The following is a 17,709-nucleotide window of genomic DNA, read 5'->3' as shown; positions in this document are numbered from 1 at the left end:
CACCCTTGTCTGGTCCATCCGGGTACAGTCCACCCTTGTCTGGTCCATCCGGTACAGTCCACCCTTGTCTGGTCCATCCGGGTACAGTCCACCCTTGTCTGGTCCATCCGGGTACAGTCCACCCTTGTCTGGTCCAACCTCACTCGCTAATTTTAGATTCTAGAGCACAGGTTTGGGTCTCCTAATACACATTCCTCATCGCTGACCCTCTCAGACCCTGATGCCACCTAGATCCTAGATTTGGGTCTTTCTGACTATAGAGCATCCCTGGGCCCACATTTCCTGCACTGGGGACCGGCGGTGCCCAATTCTGAGGGGACTCTGTTCTCCCTCTTCAGAAGTGAAGAAGGAGTTAGGGCTCTCAAAGACTTAAGGTCTCTGAAATTGGACCACCTTGCTAAGAGTGTGGCCATGCTGTTCCCGGAGGAAGGGCAGAACCCAGGAGGGGGTCAGAGAGAATGGGTGTAGTGCTATGTGGCAGGCACATCCAGGCCATGCTCATGAGACTGGCCCCTCAGTTCAGAACAGCAGCCAGCTCTGCCCGGTATCTCTGCCAAGAAACTCCGGCCTCCTGACACAGTCAGACGAAGGCAGGGGTATGGATGATGCGGGCCTCCATCTGCCGGGCTTCAGATTCAAGTGAGCTGAGTGTTTGCCCTTCCACACCCCCAGGGACACTAGGTAGGAAATATTTCTCAGTCAACCTCGGGTCTTTGTGGGAAAGAACTGAATTTTCCTCTCCTGGGGCAAAAGGTGGAAGTGTGGGCTCTGAGAGGCAGAGGAAGCCCAGAGGGGGCCCCTGGGAAATGTCACCTCATGGACCACCAGCACCTGGGACCTCTCACGGCCTTGCTCCTCCTAGAACCGCCTTAGAAATTCTAGGCTTAGGTGAGGTCATGGCAGCACCTCAGGCATCAGCCAGGGGGAGGGTCACAGCTAGAGGGCAAATCTGACGCCACCCACCTTCAAATATAAGACGTTGCTCCCAGTATAAAAAGAGAACTACCACGCATTTCTCCCCAGTGTCTTCTTGCCGCTCATCACGGCTTCTAGTTACACACGCAGAAAAAGTTTAAGCTAGGTGTGGTGGCATGGTCTGAGCCACGAGAACACAGTTAAAGTACAAGGCCAGCTCAGCTATGGGGCGAGGTGGGGGGGAGGGAGGAGCAGGAAAGAAGAAAGGAGGGAGGGAAAAAAGAGGGCTGAGGCTAGAGCGAGCCCCATCCTCAACACTGCAGACAGAGAAAGAGTTTGGGCTGTGCTTGTGGCTTGTTTCCTGTCAAATGGCCCCAGCTGCCCACACAGGCCATGTGCTGCCAGCTGCCAGCTGCCAGAGTCTAGCAATGAAACACCGTTTGTGAAGGGGGTAACCTTTCTAGAAGGTGGTGTTTGAAAACAAGTTTATGTCTTAGAGTCGGGGAGCGGCACTACTTTCAAGAGTTTACTGACCGCTTGCTGTGTGGTAACTGTCATCCACAGCTCAGTAAGGTCGAACATTTATTAGACCTATCTTACAGATGAGAAAACTGAGGCAAGCAAAATCAAAGTCGGCCCCGGCAGGTCACACAAGCCGGGGCTGGCGGAGCTAGGGGGAAGCTCAGGTGTCAGGTGAGTCCTCTGAATCTAAAGAGATGTGACCTGAGAGGGCCAACAAGCCAGAGTGCCGCCTGCTGGTGGCGTCCTTTTCGGGCTTTAGGGCCTACGTGCATGAGGCACTGGAGTAGCACCTTCAGCAAACAGCTTGAGGGAGAAATCCACGGCTGGAGCAGCCTGCGTCAACATCCCCAGAGAGATGACGTCAATGTGGGTCCCACAGAACTGGGGGAGGTTGCCCAGTGTGACGCCCCCACTGGCTTCCACAGTCACGCTGGGGAACTTGGCTTTCAGGGCAGCCGCTGTGGGGTGCAGCTCCTGTAAGATACAAGCCCAGAGGAGGTGAGCTTCCCACCCCCTGCCCGGCACAGTCCCTGCCCAGGAGTCGGATCCGTCTCACCGCAGGCTTGAAGTTGTCCAGCAGGACCAGGTCAGCCCCAGCCTCTGCTGCCCGCAAGGCCTCCTTCAGGCTGCTGCATTCCACCTCTACCTTCAGGGCGAAGTCGGCTGCCTGCCGGGCCCTCAGCACGGCCTGCGCAGAGAAAAGGTGAGATTGGGTCGCCTCGCACTGGACCCTGGAGCGCAAAAAGGAAGTCGGCCTCCCCCATTTACAGATGGCGTTCCAGATCCTGGGACTCTGAGAGAGGGACTGCAATGAGGGTCAGAGGCGGACCCTAGTGAGAACAGCGGCTTAACCAGGCACTCACCTTTTCCACGCCGCCGGCTGCCATCACGTGGTTGTCTTTCACCATTATCAGCCCTCCCAGGTCATAGCGGTGGCTTGCAGCCCCGCCGATTAGGAGCCCGTACTTCTCCACCAGTCGGAACCCTGGAGTGGTCTTCCTCGTGCCCGCCACATGCCCATTCCAGCCAGTGCCCCTGGCCACCTCCACAGCTGTCGCCGCCATGCTGGCAATCCCACTGCAGCGGGCCAGGGTGTTCAGGGCCACCCGTTCCCCCAGCAGCAGGTGGTGGGCAGGTCCCCGGACTTCGGCCACCTTGACCACAGGTACCAGCTTCGATCCCTCTGGGAGGAACCAGGACACTTGGCAGTTGAGTTGGGTAAAGATGGCATCAAAGAAAGGTCGCCCGGCCAGAACCCCTGGAGATTTGGCCCACAGCGCTGCCTGTGCGGGAGCTGATCCAGTGACCAAGGCTGCAAAATTGAGACTCGGGCAGTCTTCTTGCAGCCAGCTGTTCGCCAGGGCGGCTAGGGTCGTAGAGGGCAGCACGAGCTGCAGGCCTGCGGGGAACCAGAGAGAAGGCTGCTAGGCTTGTACTTCCTCCCTTTATAGCCAGAGGTGACAGCAAAATATCCAAAAGTATGGTCAACAGGGCGCTAGCCAATCAGGGTGGAGATTGAGCTGAGGCAGAGGGTTAGGTCTGGAGCCGACCAGGTTGTCAGAGTAAATAAAATTAGCCCGCACCTAGTTAAAGTTAAACTTTCAGCAAGCATCAGGGAATTTTATAAGGAAGCTGGGTGTGATGGTGCATACCAATAATGCCCACCCTCGCCCCTGAGACCTCTTCTCAAAATAGCAACAACGATAATGATACAATGTAGAGCCGGCAGTGGTGGCACACACCTTTAATCCCAGCACTGGGAAGGCAGAGGCAGGTGGATCTCTGTGAGTTCGAAGCCAGTCTAGTTACAGGATAGGCTTGGACAGGCTCCAAAGCTACAGAGAAACCCTGTCTCTAGATAGATAGATAGATAGATAGATAGATAGATAGATAGATAGATAGATAGATAGATAGATCGATAGATAGATCATAGATGATAGATAGATAGATAGGTGATAGATAGATAATGATGATGATGATGACGATGACGAAATGTAGAAGCAAGAAGCAGAGCATTTGCTCCTTGTTATCAAACCATGTCTTTTTTTGTAAATCTTTTCTGCATTTATTGTGTATGTGTGCACTCATGCAGGTGTCATTGCTCTTGAGTGGAGATCAAAAGATACCTTGCAAGAGTCTGGTTTTGAAAGCATGCATATAGATGAAAATGAAATGAAATTTATGCCCTGGCAATGCTGAAGCATGCATGGGCAGCCCGTATATGGCGGTTCTGTTGAACTTGTCCATACTGGGTTTCGTGGTCTAAGTTGATGAGGACACCTGACCAGGTCTCTTCCTCAAGAGGGCACCAGATCTCATTACAGATGGTTGTGAGTCACCATGTGGTTGCTGGGAAGTAAACCAAGACCTTCGGAAGAACAGGCAGTGCTCTTAATGGCTGAGCCATCTCTCCAGCCTATGCTTTTTTAAAAAAGCATGTAGGTCCTAGACTCTAATTCAGTTTGCCAAGCATGGCAGTAGGCCCTCGTAGCCACTAAGTCATCTCCCGTCACGCATCCTGTTTTTAACTTTAATTGACTCATAGTTAAAGAAACAACGTGGGACGAACCTCCTAGTGCATTTGAACCCAGTGGTCTTACTAATTTCATATAACCTCCCTTCTTCAGAACTAAAGCTCTGGACCTTAAACAACAGCTGCCTCCTCTTCCCATTCCTGCCAGCTGCCCTTGTGCTTTGTTATGACACCCAAGTAACGTAGGCACTTGGATCATCTTCCACATTTAACAACTTGTAAGTAATTGTGGCCTGTTATTTGAAACTCAAATGTAACTGGGTGTCTCATATTTTATGTACTAAACCTACTGTTGGGTCCAAAGCTCTTTATTTACAGATAAGATATTTAATATCCTGTTGTTCTCTGGAGACATGCTTTGCTTAGGTAGCCTAGGATAGCCAGCCTGGACTCCCAGTCATCCCACCTCCTTAGTGGCATGCACCACCAAGGCTCTCTGTATTTAACAGCATGGGCAACTGACTTCTGCACACCTGAAAGTTGCCTGCCTCCATCTCACCCATCTGTGTTGCTCAGAAGGATTAGCTATTTATGCCCTTAAACCCTCCAGCAGGCCACGAGCTCGTATCTCTTTCCTTCTAGCTTTCTCTGGAACACCAAGTATTTTATTTATGGTGGGGATCTAAACCAGAGCCTTGAGCTTCTAAAAAGTGTTCCTACCACTGAACCCCACTCACAGACAAACACCAGGTTGGAAGTTCAGGTATTTACAGCAAAGGACCACGTAGGAAAGGCAGATTGGTTGAGGGCACACGGCAGCAAGGTGGCCGCAGGTTTGCGGCTGCAAACTAGGCTGGGCTTTGTGTGGTTGAGATAAGGGGTAGAGGCATGGTATCTCCAAGGTCTTTCACCTCCAATGTATGGCACCAACTAAAGGATCTTGCAGCCTTTAGAGCCTCAGAATCTGGCCACTGCAGAGAGACCCAGACATGATGCAACATTGCCACCTGTCGGTTGGTCAAAGAGCTGCAACCTTCATGCAATTTGCTTCCCTTGACTCCCGCCCCCCTTGACTCCCGCCCCCACAGCACCCTCCTCTCCTTCACCCCTGCTGTCCTGGAATTCACTTCCTTGAACTCCAGGCAGCCACGGGCTGAGATTACAGGTGCGAGACACCACATCCAGTTCTCCAAACAGTCTTGGACTCCCTCGTTGGTCTCTGAAACAGTTTTGCTGAGAATTCTGTTGAGTTTGGTGCGGCCAGAATGCCTCCATACCCCTAGGACTTCCTGTTAGTAATTCTGCACCATCGGCCCCTGCTGTGCTCCTAGGCTGTGAGTTCCCACTTGCCCACACTGTCTGAGTCCTGTCTTAGAGAAAGATTTCTGGATGATTCTGTTCTATCACCTGCCTCCTGCTCACTCTTTTTTGTTTTTTCGAGACAGGGTTTCTCTGTGTAACAGCCCTGGATGTCCTGGAACTCTCTGTAAACCAGGCTGGCCTTGAACTCACAGAGATCGGCCTGCCTCTGCCTCCTGAGTGCGGGGATAAAAGCGTGCACCACCACCGCCACTTCTGCTGTCGTTGACAGCTCTACCACTGTGACACTGTAGTTCCCATCACTGCTCCTTCCACGCTCTCTCCTCTGTACCCCACTTCCCGCCTGACCGAGCAGCTGCCGTGGCGATGATGGTGGGTGCGTCTTCCTGCCCCTCTCAGGCCTGAGCCTCAGCTGGTTCCGCATTGTCCCTTCCCCTGCCCCATCATTGTACTCCTCTCTTTCTACAGACCCCTGCTAGGCGACAAGGTCCCCATCTGCACCACACTCCTGTCTGGTCTTCAGCTGTATTCCAGTTGCCTGGGCCACTTAGGGGCTCAAGCCTCTAATCCCAGCATGTGGGAGGGTAAGGTAGGAGGTAGGAGGATTTCAACAAGTCTGAGGGCAGCCTGGGTTACATACACAGTTAGGTCCAGGACAGCCTGGGCTACTGTGTAAAATTCTGTCTCAAAAATAAGTAAGTAAATATAAAATAAATCAACCAAATGCCCAGTGGTCTGAGCTATATGAATTCACAAAAATGATCCAGGCAGTGGTGGTACACACCTTTAATGCCTGCTCTTGAGAAGCAGAGGCAGTTCAAGGACTTGAGTTCAAGGCCAACCTGGTTTACAGAGTAAGTTTCAGGACAGTCAGGACTATAACGGGAAACCCCATTTCCCGTTTCCATTTTTTATGGAAACCCCATAGAAAGGGGAAGAGAGAGTGAGAGAAAGAGAGAGAGAGAGAGAGAGAGAGAGAGAGAGAGGTAAAAATGGCCAAATATTGGCAAGTTCATACACTATAGCAAACATACAGGGCAGCCATGCCCTCAGAGAGGCCACTTGGTGCAGTGACGCAGCTCAAAGACTCCGGGGCATGATCCAAGTCTCAACAGTGTCTCAGCCTTTTATTGTCTAACAGGGATGATGGCGCAGAGACCCTGGGTTGCTAAGCTCCGAGGGACGTCATCAGGCAAACAGTAGGTGTGTTGGCTGAAGAAATGACTGAAGTGTCCCGCAAGTGTGGTGGGCGCTGGAGGAGGTGGCTGTGTGTGCCCGGGAAGGATGAGTCATGTTTGCCAGGCAGAGGTGGCTGAGGTCGAAAGGATTTGAAGCTGAGAAGCCGAGAATGACACTGGAGAAATGGGAGGCAAGCCAAATCTGAGAGGACTGAACTGTTTAGCCTGGGAATCGGGGTGGATCCCAGGAACCACCACAGAGCTGGAGGTGCAGCGCGTGGTCACCTCAGCCACCCACTGAAGATGGAGCAGGAGACAAAAGGAGACCGAGGCAGCTAACAGAAAGTGGTAAAGCCCTGAACTTGGGCAGCGGTGGAAACGAGAGCAGGGCAGGTGTGAGAGCTACTTCTGAGGTCGAATTTGCCCAACTGGCAGCTGTTAAGTATCGAGGCCTCGGGTTTGTGTTCCAAGTGGTTGAACACAAATACAGCAGGAGAAGTCTGGGCAAGAGGAACATCAGGAGAAGGTGGGAAGGGCATGGGGAGCCCTGGGCGTGTGGGTACCACAGTGCTTAGCCTCCCCACAGGGGTCATTCCTATTTTTTTTCTTTTCTGTTTTGTTTTGTTTTTTGAGACAGGGTTTCTCTGTAGCTTTGGAACCTGTCCTGGAACTAGCTCTTGCAGACCAGGCTGACCTCGAACTCACAGACATTTACCTGCCTCTGGCTCCCGAATGCTGGGATTAAAGGTGTGCACCACCACCGCTGGGCAGTCATTCCTATTTCTAAAAGCATAGAAACCAAATCTCAGAATCTTGGTGTGGTGCCGTGGTGCCCTGTGGTAAGGCTTCACAGCAGCACAGCTAGGGAGGGAACCGGTGGTTTTCTGCAGGTGTTAACATAGACGCCCACGAGAAACATGGATGGTGCCCAGACAGAGTAGGTAGATGTGTCTGTTCCCGGCAGATGCTGGGGTGAGGAGTAGCGAGACTGTGGGCATGGTGTCTGAGTATAGTGGGGGAAGAGGCACAGGCAGAGGTGTGGCTGACAACGCCTAGAGAAGAATCAAGAGCGGGTGTTTGGGGGTTGTGGGGAGAAGATTCAATAAACAGTGCTTGGGCAGAGTAAGTGGAAGCTGCAGATGGGTCATTGGACTTCGCGACTTCGTGACTAAGAGGCCTTGGCTAAAGCAGTCTGTGTAATGTGTGATGGAAACAGCCGCAAGGTCACAGTCAAAAATTACACCGTGAGGTGAGGAAGTGGAGGCGGTGCGTGTGAACCACTGGCTTCAGGCATTGAGCAAGGGCCCTCACCCAGAACAGCGTGGCCCACTTGGGTCATCTGGAAAGCCTGTTTTAACTCTTGGCTGCCTGGGCTCGTTGTAGATCAACTGCTGATTCTGGGCTGGGGGATCCCGGGTATCTGGGTGTTCCGAGTCCCCCTCACATCCCAGCATATGAAGGTTAAAAGTAGTGCGCGGCAGAGCCCACGAGATGGCTCGGAGGGATAAAGGCGCCTACCGCCTAACCTGAGTCTCATTGCTGCGTCCCACATGGAGAAAAGGAAGAACTGACTCTCCCAAAGGAAGAGGGAGGGAAGGAGAGAGAGAGGGAGAGAGAGAGAGAGAGAGAGAGAGAGAGAGAGAGAGAGAGAGAGAGAATGTTAAAATGCAGCAGCAGCATTAGGAACTGGGATGTCATGCGGCAGATCCTGGCTGGGCTCAGATCCCAGACTCAGAGGGGTGAGATTCGAACCTCTGCTCACTGCAGCACCTACTCAAATATCTCCAAGTCATGGAGTCAGCCCCAGGGCCTATCAACAGGAGGGTGGATGACGAAAACATGGCATATCTGCTTAGGGAAGCTTAAGCCTCAAAGGAAAACAAAATTATACCATCTGCAGAGCACAGTTAGAACTGGAAATCATGTTAAGAAGAACATTGCATGTTTTCTCCCAGATACAGAGTCTAGATTGAAAAATAAAACCACAGAAGTAGCAGGAAGCTGATGGGGGAAGATGCGGACTAGCTGGAAACAGGAGGAGGCCAAGAAGGTGACTGGCGAAGATCAAAGGGCATTGTAGTCATGTCTGAAACTCTATTTTCTACAGATAACATACACTAATAAACATGAATGAAAAGGGGGAGAAACTATGCAAAGAACCCAGGAGGTGGCGCAAGCCTTTAATGCCAGCACTTGGGAGACAGAGGCAGGCGGATCTCTTTGAGTTCCAGGCTGTCAGGGGCTACATAACAAGACCTTGACTAACAAAATAAAGCAACAACAAAAAGTCTGAGGCCAGGGTCAGCGAAATAGCTCCTTCAGGAGAGATGCCTGCCACCAAATTTAACCCACTGAGTTCCATCCTGGGATCCTACACAATAAAAGGAGAAGCCCACTCCTACTCTACACACCCAAATAAATATATATAAATGTAACTTTGAAAATTAAAAAATATTAGCCAGACATGGTGGTGTACGCCTTTAATCCCAATCCTCTGGAGACAGAGGCAGGTAAATCTCTATGAGTTTGAAGCCAACCTGGTCTACATAGCAAGTTCCAGAATAGCCAGGACTATGTAGAGAGACAATGTCTCAAAAAATAAAAATAAAACTATAATTAAAAACATAAAAAATTAAAAGCCTGGTGGCTGTGTAATATGACACCATCTGACTCCACTTGATATAAAATGCCAGGAAAGACAAGCTGATAAAGTCAGAGCAGTGCACGCTGGGAGCTGAGTCTGATCTAACATGGCTGGGGTCGTACTAGGGTGATGAAGGTGTTCAGCTCAGTGAAGTTGCTGAGACTCGTGACTTATATATGGAAGTGGACAGGAACCAGTGCTGTGACCAACGTCACAAGCCATTCTTGAACCACATGAAACAGTGGCTCCAAACAGCAGCAGGAAGACAACACTCAGGAAACAAGAAACCCCAGGAGAGGTGGCATCATCACCAACCCCAGCGCCCCCATGGCTGATGTAAGAAGAAAGTTTGGCCAGCCTGGGCTGCTGAGTGAGACCCTGGCAAGAGACAGAAGGAGGAGAAAGAGGAGGAAGACCAGAAGGAGCTGAGCCGAGGAGTCTAGATGAAGCCACCTCCTTACCACTAGGGCTGGAGCCAAGGCCTCTCGCTTGCCAGGGAAGCACCCACCACTAAGCTGCACCCTGGCCCTTACTACAGAGATTTTTCAGTGGCTTCATCTCACAGGTCTGATGAGTTATTCATGACCTCATTCTTTAGGCTCGGCCTTTTGCCAAGCACAGCTGAGAACAGTGAAGGTTTCAGCTTCTTTCTGCTGATCCCTCCCAAAAGGTCAGGAAATTCAGATGGATAAGGGGCTGCACCTGGAGACTGAGTATGAGAACAAAAGATTCTTCTAGCCCTCCCTTGCCTTAGGGTCGCAGGCATACGATGCCCGGGAACCAAAGTGTATTTCTTAGTCTAACTTTTTAAAGATTTGCTTTATGTGTATGAGTGTTTTGCCTCCATGTGCCTGTGTTCACTACATATGTACCCTCGGAGGCCAGAAGTTACTGGTGCCCCTGGAACCGGAGTCACAGCTGCCTGTAAGCCCCAGTGTGAGTGCTAGGAAGCGAACCCCAGCCCCCTGCCAGAGCGGCAAGCGCTCTAACTGCCGAACTGCGTCTCCACTCTCTTGTCTCTTGCACAACAGAAGTAGTGCAGAGCTGTGCAAAAATGCTGATCCCTGGGCCCCCGTTGGGGTTGGGGGGTGGAATTAGGACACCCTGTAGAATGCACAGCAGGAATCTAATTGCTAGCAGAGCCTCTGAGTCTGGAACGGTCAATGGCCATCACACACTGGTGCCCGCCATACCAGGGCACCGACTGTGTGCTGTCTTAGGTTCTGCCCACAGTCTTCCACACTACGCGGCTTTCGTGTTTATAGATGGAAAATTGAGGCTGGGAAACGGAAAGAGGCTGGGAAACGGAAAGAGAAACTTCCTAAAGAGCAGAGCCGGAGAGGGAGGAGGTGGGAGGAGGCAGTGAATGCTCTTCTCTCTCTCTCTCTCTCTCTCTCTCTCTCTCTCTCTCTCTCTCTCTCTCTCTCTCACACACACACACACACACACACACACACACACACACACAGTGAGTGCTTTCAGGAGAACCCAGCTGCTTCAGCCCCCAGACTCCGCCCACACAGACGGCTCCGAGATGAGCGGACCTGGCTGCCTGGTGCAGGGCACACTGCTCACAGAGTTTCCACTTGGGGGATAAACAAACACATCTGCTGTTCTTTAAGCCCCACTGGCTAACACTTCCGACAAAAGGAATCCCGAGAGTGGGTCTGAATAGCCAGGCTCTCCTAATTAGCAGCTGCCAGGAAGGCACTAATTCAGAGAGAGGCTGAGCTTCAGAGGGAGCCAGGCTGGTGCAGGGAGCTGCCTGGTGGGCACAGCTGTCAGCCAGGGACAGATTGCAGTCCTTGCCGGGTTACCCAAGGGGAAGTTCCTTCTCGGTACCTAGACTGCCGACAATAATTTCACTCAGCCGTAAACCTGACCTCTCCAGGGGATAGTTTTTTAATTGACTATCTCGAATGAATAAGACTCTGGTAAAATTGACATGTCAGGGGTGGGGTACAGCTAATTCGGTGGAGCGCTTGCCTGACATGCAGCACATCCTGGGTCCTGTTGCTAGCGCACCTATAATTCCAGAATTCTAGACAGGGGCAGGAGGATCAGAAGTTCAAGGTCACCCTCCACAGTGTAGAAAGCTGAAGTCAGCCTTGGTTATATGAGGCCTTTTCAAGAAATTAACAAATAAAATAAAGAAGTGTTTCGGGTGTGGTGATGTGAGCCTGTAACTCTAGCTATTATAGACAATGAGACAGGAGAACTTCATGTTCAAGGCCAGCCTGGGCCATCTCAGGGATCTTCATGTGAGGTTTAGATTTAAACACAGGGCGAGAGGCATGTGTAAACTAAGCAGTCCTGGTGGGGGGGGGGAGGGGTCCTGCCCATTATCCATGTTCCTCCTGCAAGGTGCCCTGACCAGGAGCCTGGGGCAGCCTCCTCCTGGAGACACACTCGGTCCTGAGCTTTGCCTTAAGCTTTCCAGGAAATTCTAGCTTTTGGAGATGATTATTTCACTAATGCCACAGCCAAAGAGAAGGCGCAGTGTCTCCTTCTGGTGTCTTCATTCTGGCCCAGGGGTAAAGTGTGATGTGGGATGTCCTTCTGTACACTGTGAATATGTGTTGCTTTTATTGGTTGATAAATAAAGCTGCTTTGGCCTAAGGCAGGGCAGAATAAGCCAGGCGGAAAAGTCAGACTGAATACAGGGAGAAAGAAGGTGGAGTCAAGGCAGACGCCAGCAGCTGCTGGAGAAGCAAGATGTGAGGTAACAAGTCATGAGCCTCGTGGTAGAATATAAACTAATAGAAATGGGTTAATTTAAGTTGTAAGAGCTAGTTAATAATAAGCCTGAGCTAATAGGTCAAACAGATTGAAATTAATATTAAGCCTCAGAGTGGTCATTCGGGAACTGACTGGCAGGTGGGGGAAAAACCTCCAGCTACAAAAGCGCTTGCTGTGAAAGCGTGAAGAGTCCCAGAACACACACAGAACAGGCATGGAAACCCAAACTAAGGTGAATGGCTCCTGTGGAGACACCTGCGATTAACCTCTGACCTTCGCATGCATGCACATCCCACACACGTGTGCGCACATGCACATTTACACACAAGGAAACAGATGCAAAAAGATTCTCACTAGAATGGTTGCAATGTAATCTTCACAACCACAACTATACCCATTTTGTAGGCAAGGAAATGGAGGTATAAAATAGTGTAAGTCCATACAACTGGGAAGTGTGGGCTAGGGGTATAAAGCTGACTGGCCATATCAGGGACTCATTCATACACTCCACCACCACGAAGAAGGGATGGTCACAGATCTAGCTTAATTTCATTCCTCTTTTTCCTCTGAGTTGTGCCTGCAGTCACCTTGGAGCCCAGAAAAGACAGGGCTGAAGATAGGAATCAGTAGACAAAGGATCCAAGCTGCCTGCAGCAATGGATCCTCCAGGATGACCGCCCTCCTAGGGGACAACTGGCTGTGACGTGAGACTGCCCCAGAAGTGGAGCAGGTCCTCTTAGGGAACCAGACGGCTCGGCGAGGCTCGGACAAGCACTTCTTCCTGATCAGAAAAGAGAAAACGGTGGACTAGACCACACGACACATCAATGCGGAGTTCTTCAAGGTACACCCAAGATTCCAGGGTTTTGTTCCTGGCCCGAAGTATGACCCAGAAACATCTGGATTGCAATCCTGACTCCACCCCATGTTCCCTTGGGCTCTCTGAAAGTGAGTGTCACAGGGGGACAGTTGTGAGGACAGGGGGACAATTCCCATCTGTGTCTGAGACAAGGCCTGGCTACCAGCCACAAGACTGCAGCTTTGGCCTTTCTTCTGCTTCTGTAGATTCATTCAGCAGACAGCAGGTGGAGACAGAGGCTGGTCCACACTGCAGCTTCCTGACAAGTTCTTTCCAATGCTCCCCCACTTGTTAGGGGACAGAAATGACTTCCCAATAGGACCCAGTAAGTCCCCTATCACAAGTGCTGAAATGGGCTTTGAGGGCGAAGGAAGATTTGCTAATGAAGCGTGAGGACAGAGGTGAGGCCGCAAGGTGCTGGCTCTGAGCTAGGTTAGACTTTGACCAGGGAGAGCTCCATGGCAGAGAAAGGCCACAGGTACCCGGGAGAGGTGGTAGAGACTGGTAGATGTGGTTCCAGTACTTGGAAAGGAACGAGAGAAAAGGCTCACATGGGCTCAGTGGTACTCACTGCTTGGCCCAATATAACCCCTTGGCCTTTGTCTACTGACTCCCAACTGCTTCTGCCACACTCTGGACTGGTCCCTTTGTTTTGCTGGCTCCCCAGCCTGGACCTTGTTTATGCTCTCCTGGCTTATTTCATGCAGGTCACTAGGCCTTACCAACGTTCTGGCTGAGCCCAGAGTCAAGCATCAGATGTCACATGTGTGAGACAGCAATGTACCAGAACCTTGGGGATAGGATGCTTGGAAGAGTCCAACAAAAAGAAACGACCAGGAATGCTGCGGATGTAACTCCAGGGGATGTAGCCACTGGATACGAGAGTGCAGTAAAGTAAGTGGGTGGGTATCCTCCATCTCCAGTTTAAGATGATGACAAAGGAGGAAGAGAAGAGGCATCAGAATAGCTGCTCAAGGGAAAACTGAGTCTGAAACACCAAACATGGAGATGGAGAGTCCGGAGTTCCGGAAGTGGAACCTAATCTCTCAGGAGGCAGATGGATCGTGAGTTCGAGGCCACCATGGTCTATAGAGTGAGTTCCTGGACAGCCAGGGTTACATAGAGACATCCTGTCTCAAACAACAAAAAGTGCTGGCATCGCAGGTGTGTGCACCACACTAGGATCCAGACCCAAAGTCTTAAGCAGAATAATTTAAAACCTCAAAAACTCAAGGATGGGGTCTAGAGAGATGGCTCAGTGGGTAAACTTCTTGGCTCACCAGAATAAAGACCTGATCAGACTCCCCAGGAACCACACAAAAGCTGGTCTGCAGTTCTCACAAACTGAGTGTAAGTGTGTGTGTGTGTGTGTTGTGTGTGTGTGTGTGTGTGTGTGTGTGTGTGTGTGTGTGTGTTTGTATTGGGAGGCAGATCCTTTAGCTCAGTGGCCAGTTTGTGAGTTCCAGGTTCATTCAGTGAGAGACCTAGTCTAAAAAGAAGAAAGGTGGAGAATGGTAAGGAAATGTACTAGCCATTTAGTCACTAGCCAGGCATAGTGGCCTGTACCTGGAGGTTTCTCTCCTGCCTGCCGGTTCCCAAATAACCACTCTCAGGCTTATCATTAATTACAAACTGTTTGGCCTATTAGCTCAGGCTTATCATTAATTTATTTCATTATTTAATTTATTTATATTAATCTAGCTCTTACAACTAAGTTAAACCATTTCTAATAGCTTATATTTTGCCGAGAGGCTTGTGACTTGTTACTTCACACCTTGCTTTTCCAGCAGCTGTGTCGGCATCTCCCTGACTCCACCCTTTTTCTCTTTATCTCTGCTTGGATTTCCTACTTGGCTCTATTCTGCCTGCCTATTGGCCGAATCAGCTTCTTTATTAACCAATGGTAATAAAACATTCACAGCATACAGAAGGGTGTCCCATATCAGTGGCCCATGACTTTAATCCCAGCATTTAGGAGGCAGAGGCCGGCAGATCTCTGTGAGTTCAAGGCTAGCTTGGTCTCCATAGTGAGTTCCAAGACAGCCAGAGCTACTTAGTAAGACCCTGTCTCAGAGAGAGAGAAAGAAAAAGAAGTACACTAGTTTGTCAGTCTCCGATTTACACACACACAGATGCTCATGGACATCACCATGGCCTCCCTAGCACAAAACTTAGAGGTGACCTCAGAGTGGCCTACATAAAGTCTCATCCCTGCCACCTGACCGCTGTGTCACCTAGACTAGATACTTAATCTCACTGTGGTCAGTTTCCTTGTTGGTAAGTTAAAAATAGTTCTCAAAGGACTGTTGATTCAAGACCATCACAAAGGGCCGGATACCCAGAAACAGGCTAGGGAGAGGTCCAGACATCTGCAAAGCTGGTTGAGTTTTCCTGCATCCCTGCAACATCTTCCAGATGCAGAAACCCAGGATCTGACGGGGTGAATAACTTCCCTGAGTTTCCACAATTGTGAAAACCCCTCAAACCCAGGTCAGTGTTACTTTAGAAGGGAAAGGCCGACCGGGCATGGTGTTCATCCCAGTACTTGAGAGGCAGAGCCAGGCAAACTTCTGTGAGTTTAAGGCTAGCCTGGTCTACACAGGGTGCTCCAGGAATGCTAGCCAGAGCTACAGATCCAGAGCTTCAGATCCAGAGCTACAGATCCAGAGCTACAGATCCAGAGCTACAGATCCAGAGCTACAGATCCAGAGCAGGCTCCACGGTCAAGCCAGAGGGGTTACAAACCAGGATGAAGGGCAGAGGATGGGGAAGGAGACCCCAAGGAGGGAGAGGAAATGCCAGGATGAACCAGAATGAAGGGCAGAGGATGAGGAAGGAGACCCCAGGGAGGGAGAAGAAATGCCAGGATGGGACACAGGGCCTAGAACACAATGCGCAAGAGCTGGACTATGAGCCGCATCCCAGTCCCAACGGTATTGTCATTTTTACAGATGCAAGAAAAAGAGGCGGTGAGGATGTGAGGTCTGCCCATTGTCCCGCAGGCTGTCCTTGTTACACCCTGGACTCAACAGGTGCTGTGACCCCCAAGCCTGACTCCTATGGCCTGACCTCAGGCTCAGGCTTCATCCCCTCCCCCACCCTGCGGGGATGAGACAGGACTTTGCCTCTGCTTCTCTTGGCTGCTAACAAGGGGCAGAGTCCAAGACTGCTCCTCTCTCCAGGTCCCCACTACCAGCCCATTTGCCCCCAGCATCTCGACCTCCTCCGTTCCAACCCCCAACTTCTGCCCTTAGGGCTCAACACAGAAGGAACAGTGAAGCAAGAGGAGAACTTTGGGGGTTTAACCAAGTTAGAGAGAAGTGAGGTTGGCAAGAAGGTCCAGGAGAGACTCAGAGAAGGGAAGGGGGTCTTTAGGGAAGAGGGATGGGTAGAGGTGACTGGACTCGGGAGAGGGACAGGCAGTAGAAGATACGGGAGACAGGGAGACAAAGCGAGACTTATGTCACCTTCAGGGTCCATGGTGACTTGGAGCAGCCGGTCAGTGCGTCCACCACTGTTCAGATCGATGTTCCCTGAGGCTGGGGGTGGGGCTGCCAGAGAGAGTGGGGAGGGGCCTAGCTGAGCTAGTCCTTGCGGAGAGGCCTCCGATCCTCCGCCCGGACACTGGCTGTACCCCAGGGTCAGGGAAAGGTGTGAGATTCAGGAATTCTGCCTCCTCTGGAACCAAAGAGACCCAGTTTTTTCCCATTTCCAGCCCTGCTGGAGTTCCCTCCGAGTTCATGGCTACGGACGCCGGACCCACTCTCCTGTGAGGGTCGGAAAGCCTTGGTAGCAGTGCATTGGGAAAATCCTGGCCTTAGACCTGCAGTCAAGTACCAGTTCGATTCCTCCCATCCATCCAACCTCCGAGAGAAGGTCTCACTGTGTAAATCAACCCGTCTGTGCTCCTGCCTCTATGCTAAGGTTAAGGCTTACACCACCGCATCCAGACCGTTCTCTTTTAATTTCAAATACCTTTTCTTGTGTCTCATTTGTTTTTAGCTATAAAGCGGTTCGCTAGTCAAGGAGGAAGAAGGTATGTGAGGGACTGAGAAGGAACCCCACAAATGTCCCCAGATTCTCCCTTCCTCTTCCTGAGAGCCACAGTTTGAATGTGTCTCTCCAACGCCAGTGTGTTGAAAACTTTCCCCCAAATCTATACAGCTGAGGTATTTGGAGGTGGGGTCTTTGGGAGATACTTAGATGAGGTTGTAAGGGTGCCATGGAGACTGTGGCATCAGTGGCTCTCAGAGACAGAGCCACGCCACATGTTCTTACTCATACGTGGCTTCTCGCTGTAGATCTCTTGTGTATGTTTAACCTAGAGTACGTGTGGGAGCCAGAAAACTAGAGGTGGACCACCAGGTGGATACCTAGGGGCTGGGTCAGTAAATACAGGTAGAGAGAGAGATACTGAGGGTGGAAAGGTTCAAGCCTGGGGGGTGGGAATTAGGTTTTGGAAGGTTTAACCAAAATGAAGGTATATGCAAAAGTTATAGGGAAGCCTACGATCTTCAACTCAAGACAAAGCTGTTGGTGGAGAGAGCAGAACACTGGTGGTATGAGAGAAAGAGGAGGTGAACTCGGGGTGGAAGTGGGGATAAGGGGTTTGGACAGGGTAGGGAGGTGGGTTAGCCTAGTTAAGACTATATGAAGAAGTCTATGGAAGTCCACTGGTTTAAAAGCTATTTTTAAATATATGTATCTGTGTGTATACTTATATAATATATATTATATTTTTAAACATATATTTATAGTTTATTTGTTCATTTGCTTTTGTTTTTGTTTTTTCAAGACAGGGTTTCTCTGTGTAGCCCTGCCTGTCCTAGAACTCACTCTGTAGACCAGGCTGGCCTCAAATTCAGAGATCAGCCTGCCTCTGCCTCCTGAGTGCTGGGATCAAAGTGTGCACCACCACACCTGGGGGCCAAACTGCATTTTAATATTTATGGTTTGAGCCATAGATCTGTGCTGCTCTTTAGTCAGAGGAGTTTCTTTGTGCAGCCGATAGTGGTTGATACAGAGACTCGCAGCTGGTCAAAGGCTGGGTATAAATAGC

General features: G+C 50.7%; 1 protein-coding gene across 1 annotated transcript; it reads right to left on the bottom strand.

Annotated features, from left to right (window-relative positions):
- Positions 1-1,484: 1,484 nt before the first annotated feature.
- Positions 1,485-16,253, bottom strand: Qprt (quinolinate phosphoribosyltransferase). The gene is made up of 4 exons (XM_048454974.3): positions 16,118-16,253; positions 2,301-2,836; positions 1,994-2,125; positions 1,485-1,911 (listed from the first exon to the last, which is right to left on the bottom strand). The coding sequence occupies exons 1-4, from the start codon at positions 16,128-16,130 to the stop codon at positions 1,693-1,695; spliced, it is 900 nt and encodes a 299-aa protein (XP_048310931.2). The 5' UTR covers positions 16,131-16,253; the 3' UTR covers positions 1,485-1,692.
- Between the last annotated feature and the right edge of the window lie 1,456 nt (positions 16,254-17,709).

The sequence above is a fragment of the Myodes glareolus genome, chromosome 7, assembly GCF_982192425.1.
Source record: "Myodes glareolus chromosome 7, mMyoGla1.1, whole genome shotgun sequence".
Lineage (NCBI taxonomy): Eukaryota > Metazoa > Chordata > Mammalia > Rodentia > Cricetidae > Myodes > Myodes glareolus.
The sequence above is the reverse complement of the archived record's forward strand: the minus strand, read 5'-3'. Positions and strand labels throughout refer to the sequence as shown.

What these genes read in the sequence shown, in the direction of transcription:
- Qprt (XM_048454974.3), bottom strand. An exon ending in CAGCCGGCGGCGTGGAAAAG is followed by an intron (nt 2,126 to 2,300) that starts GTGAGTGCCTGG and finishes TTCTCTGCGCAG; the next exon opens with GCCGTGCTGAGGGCCCGGCA. An exon ending in TGGACAACTTCAAGCCTGCG is followed by an intron (nt 1,912 to 1,993) that starts GTGAGACGGATC and finishes TGTATCTTACAG; the next exon opens with GAGCTGCACCCCACAGCGGC.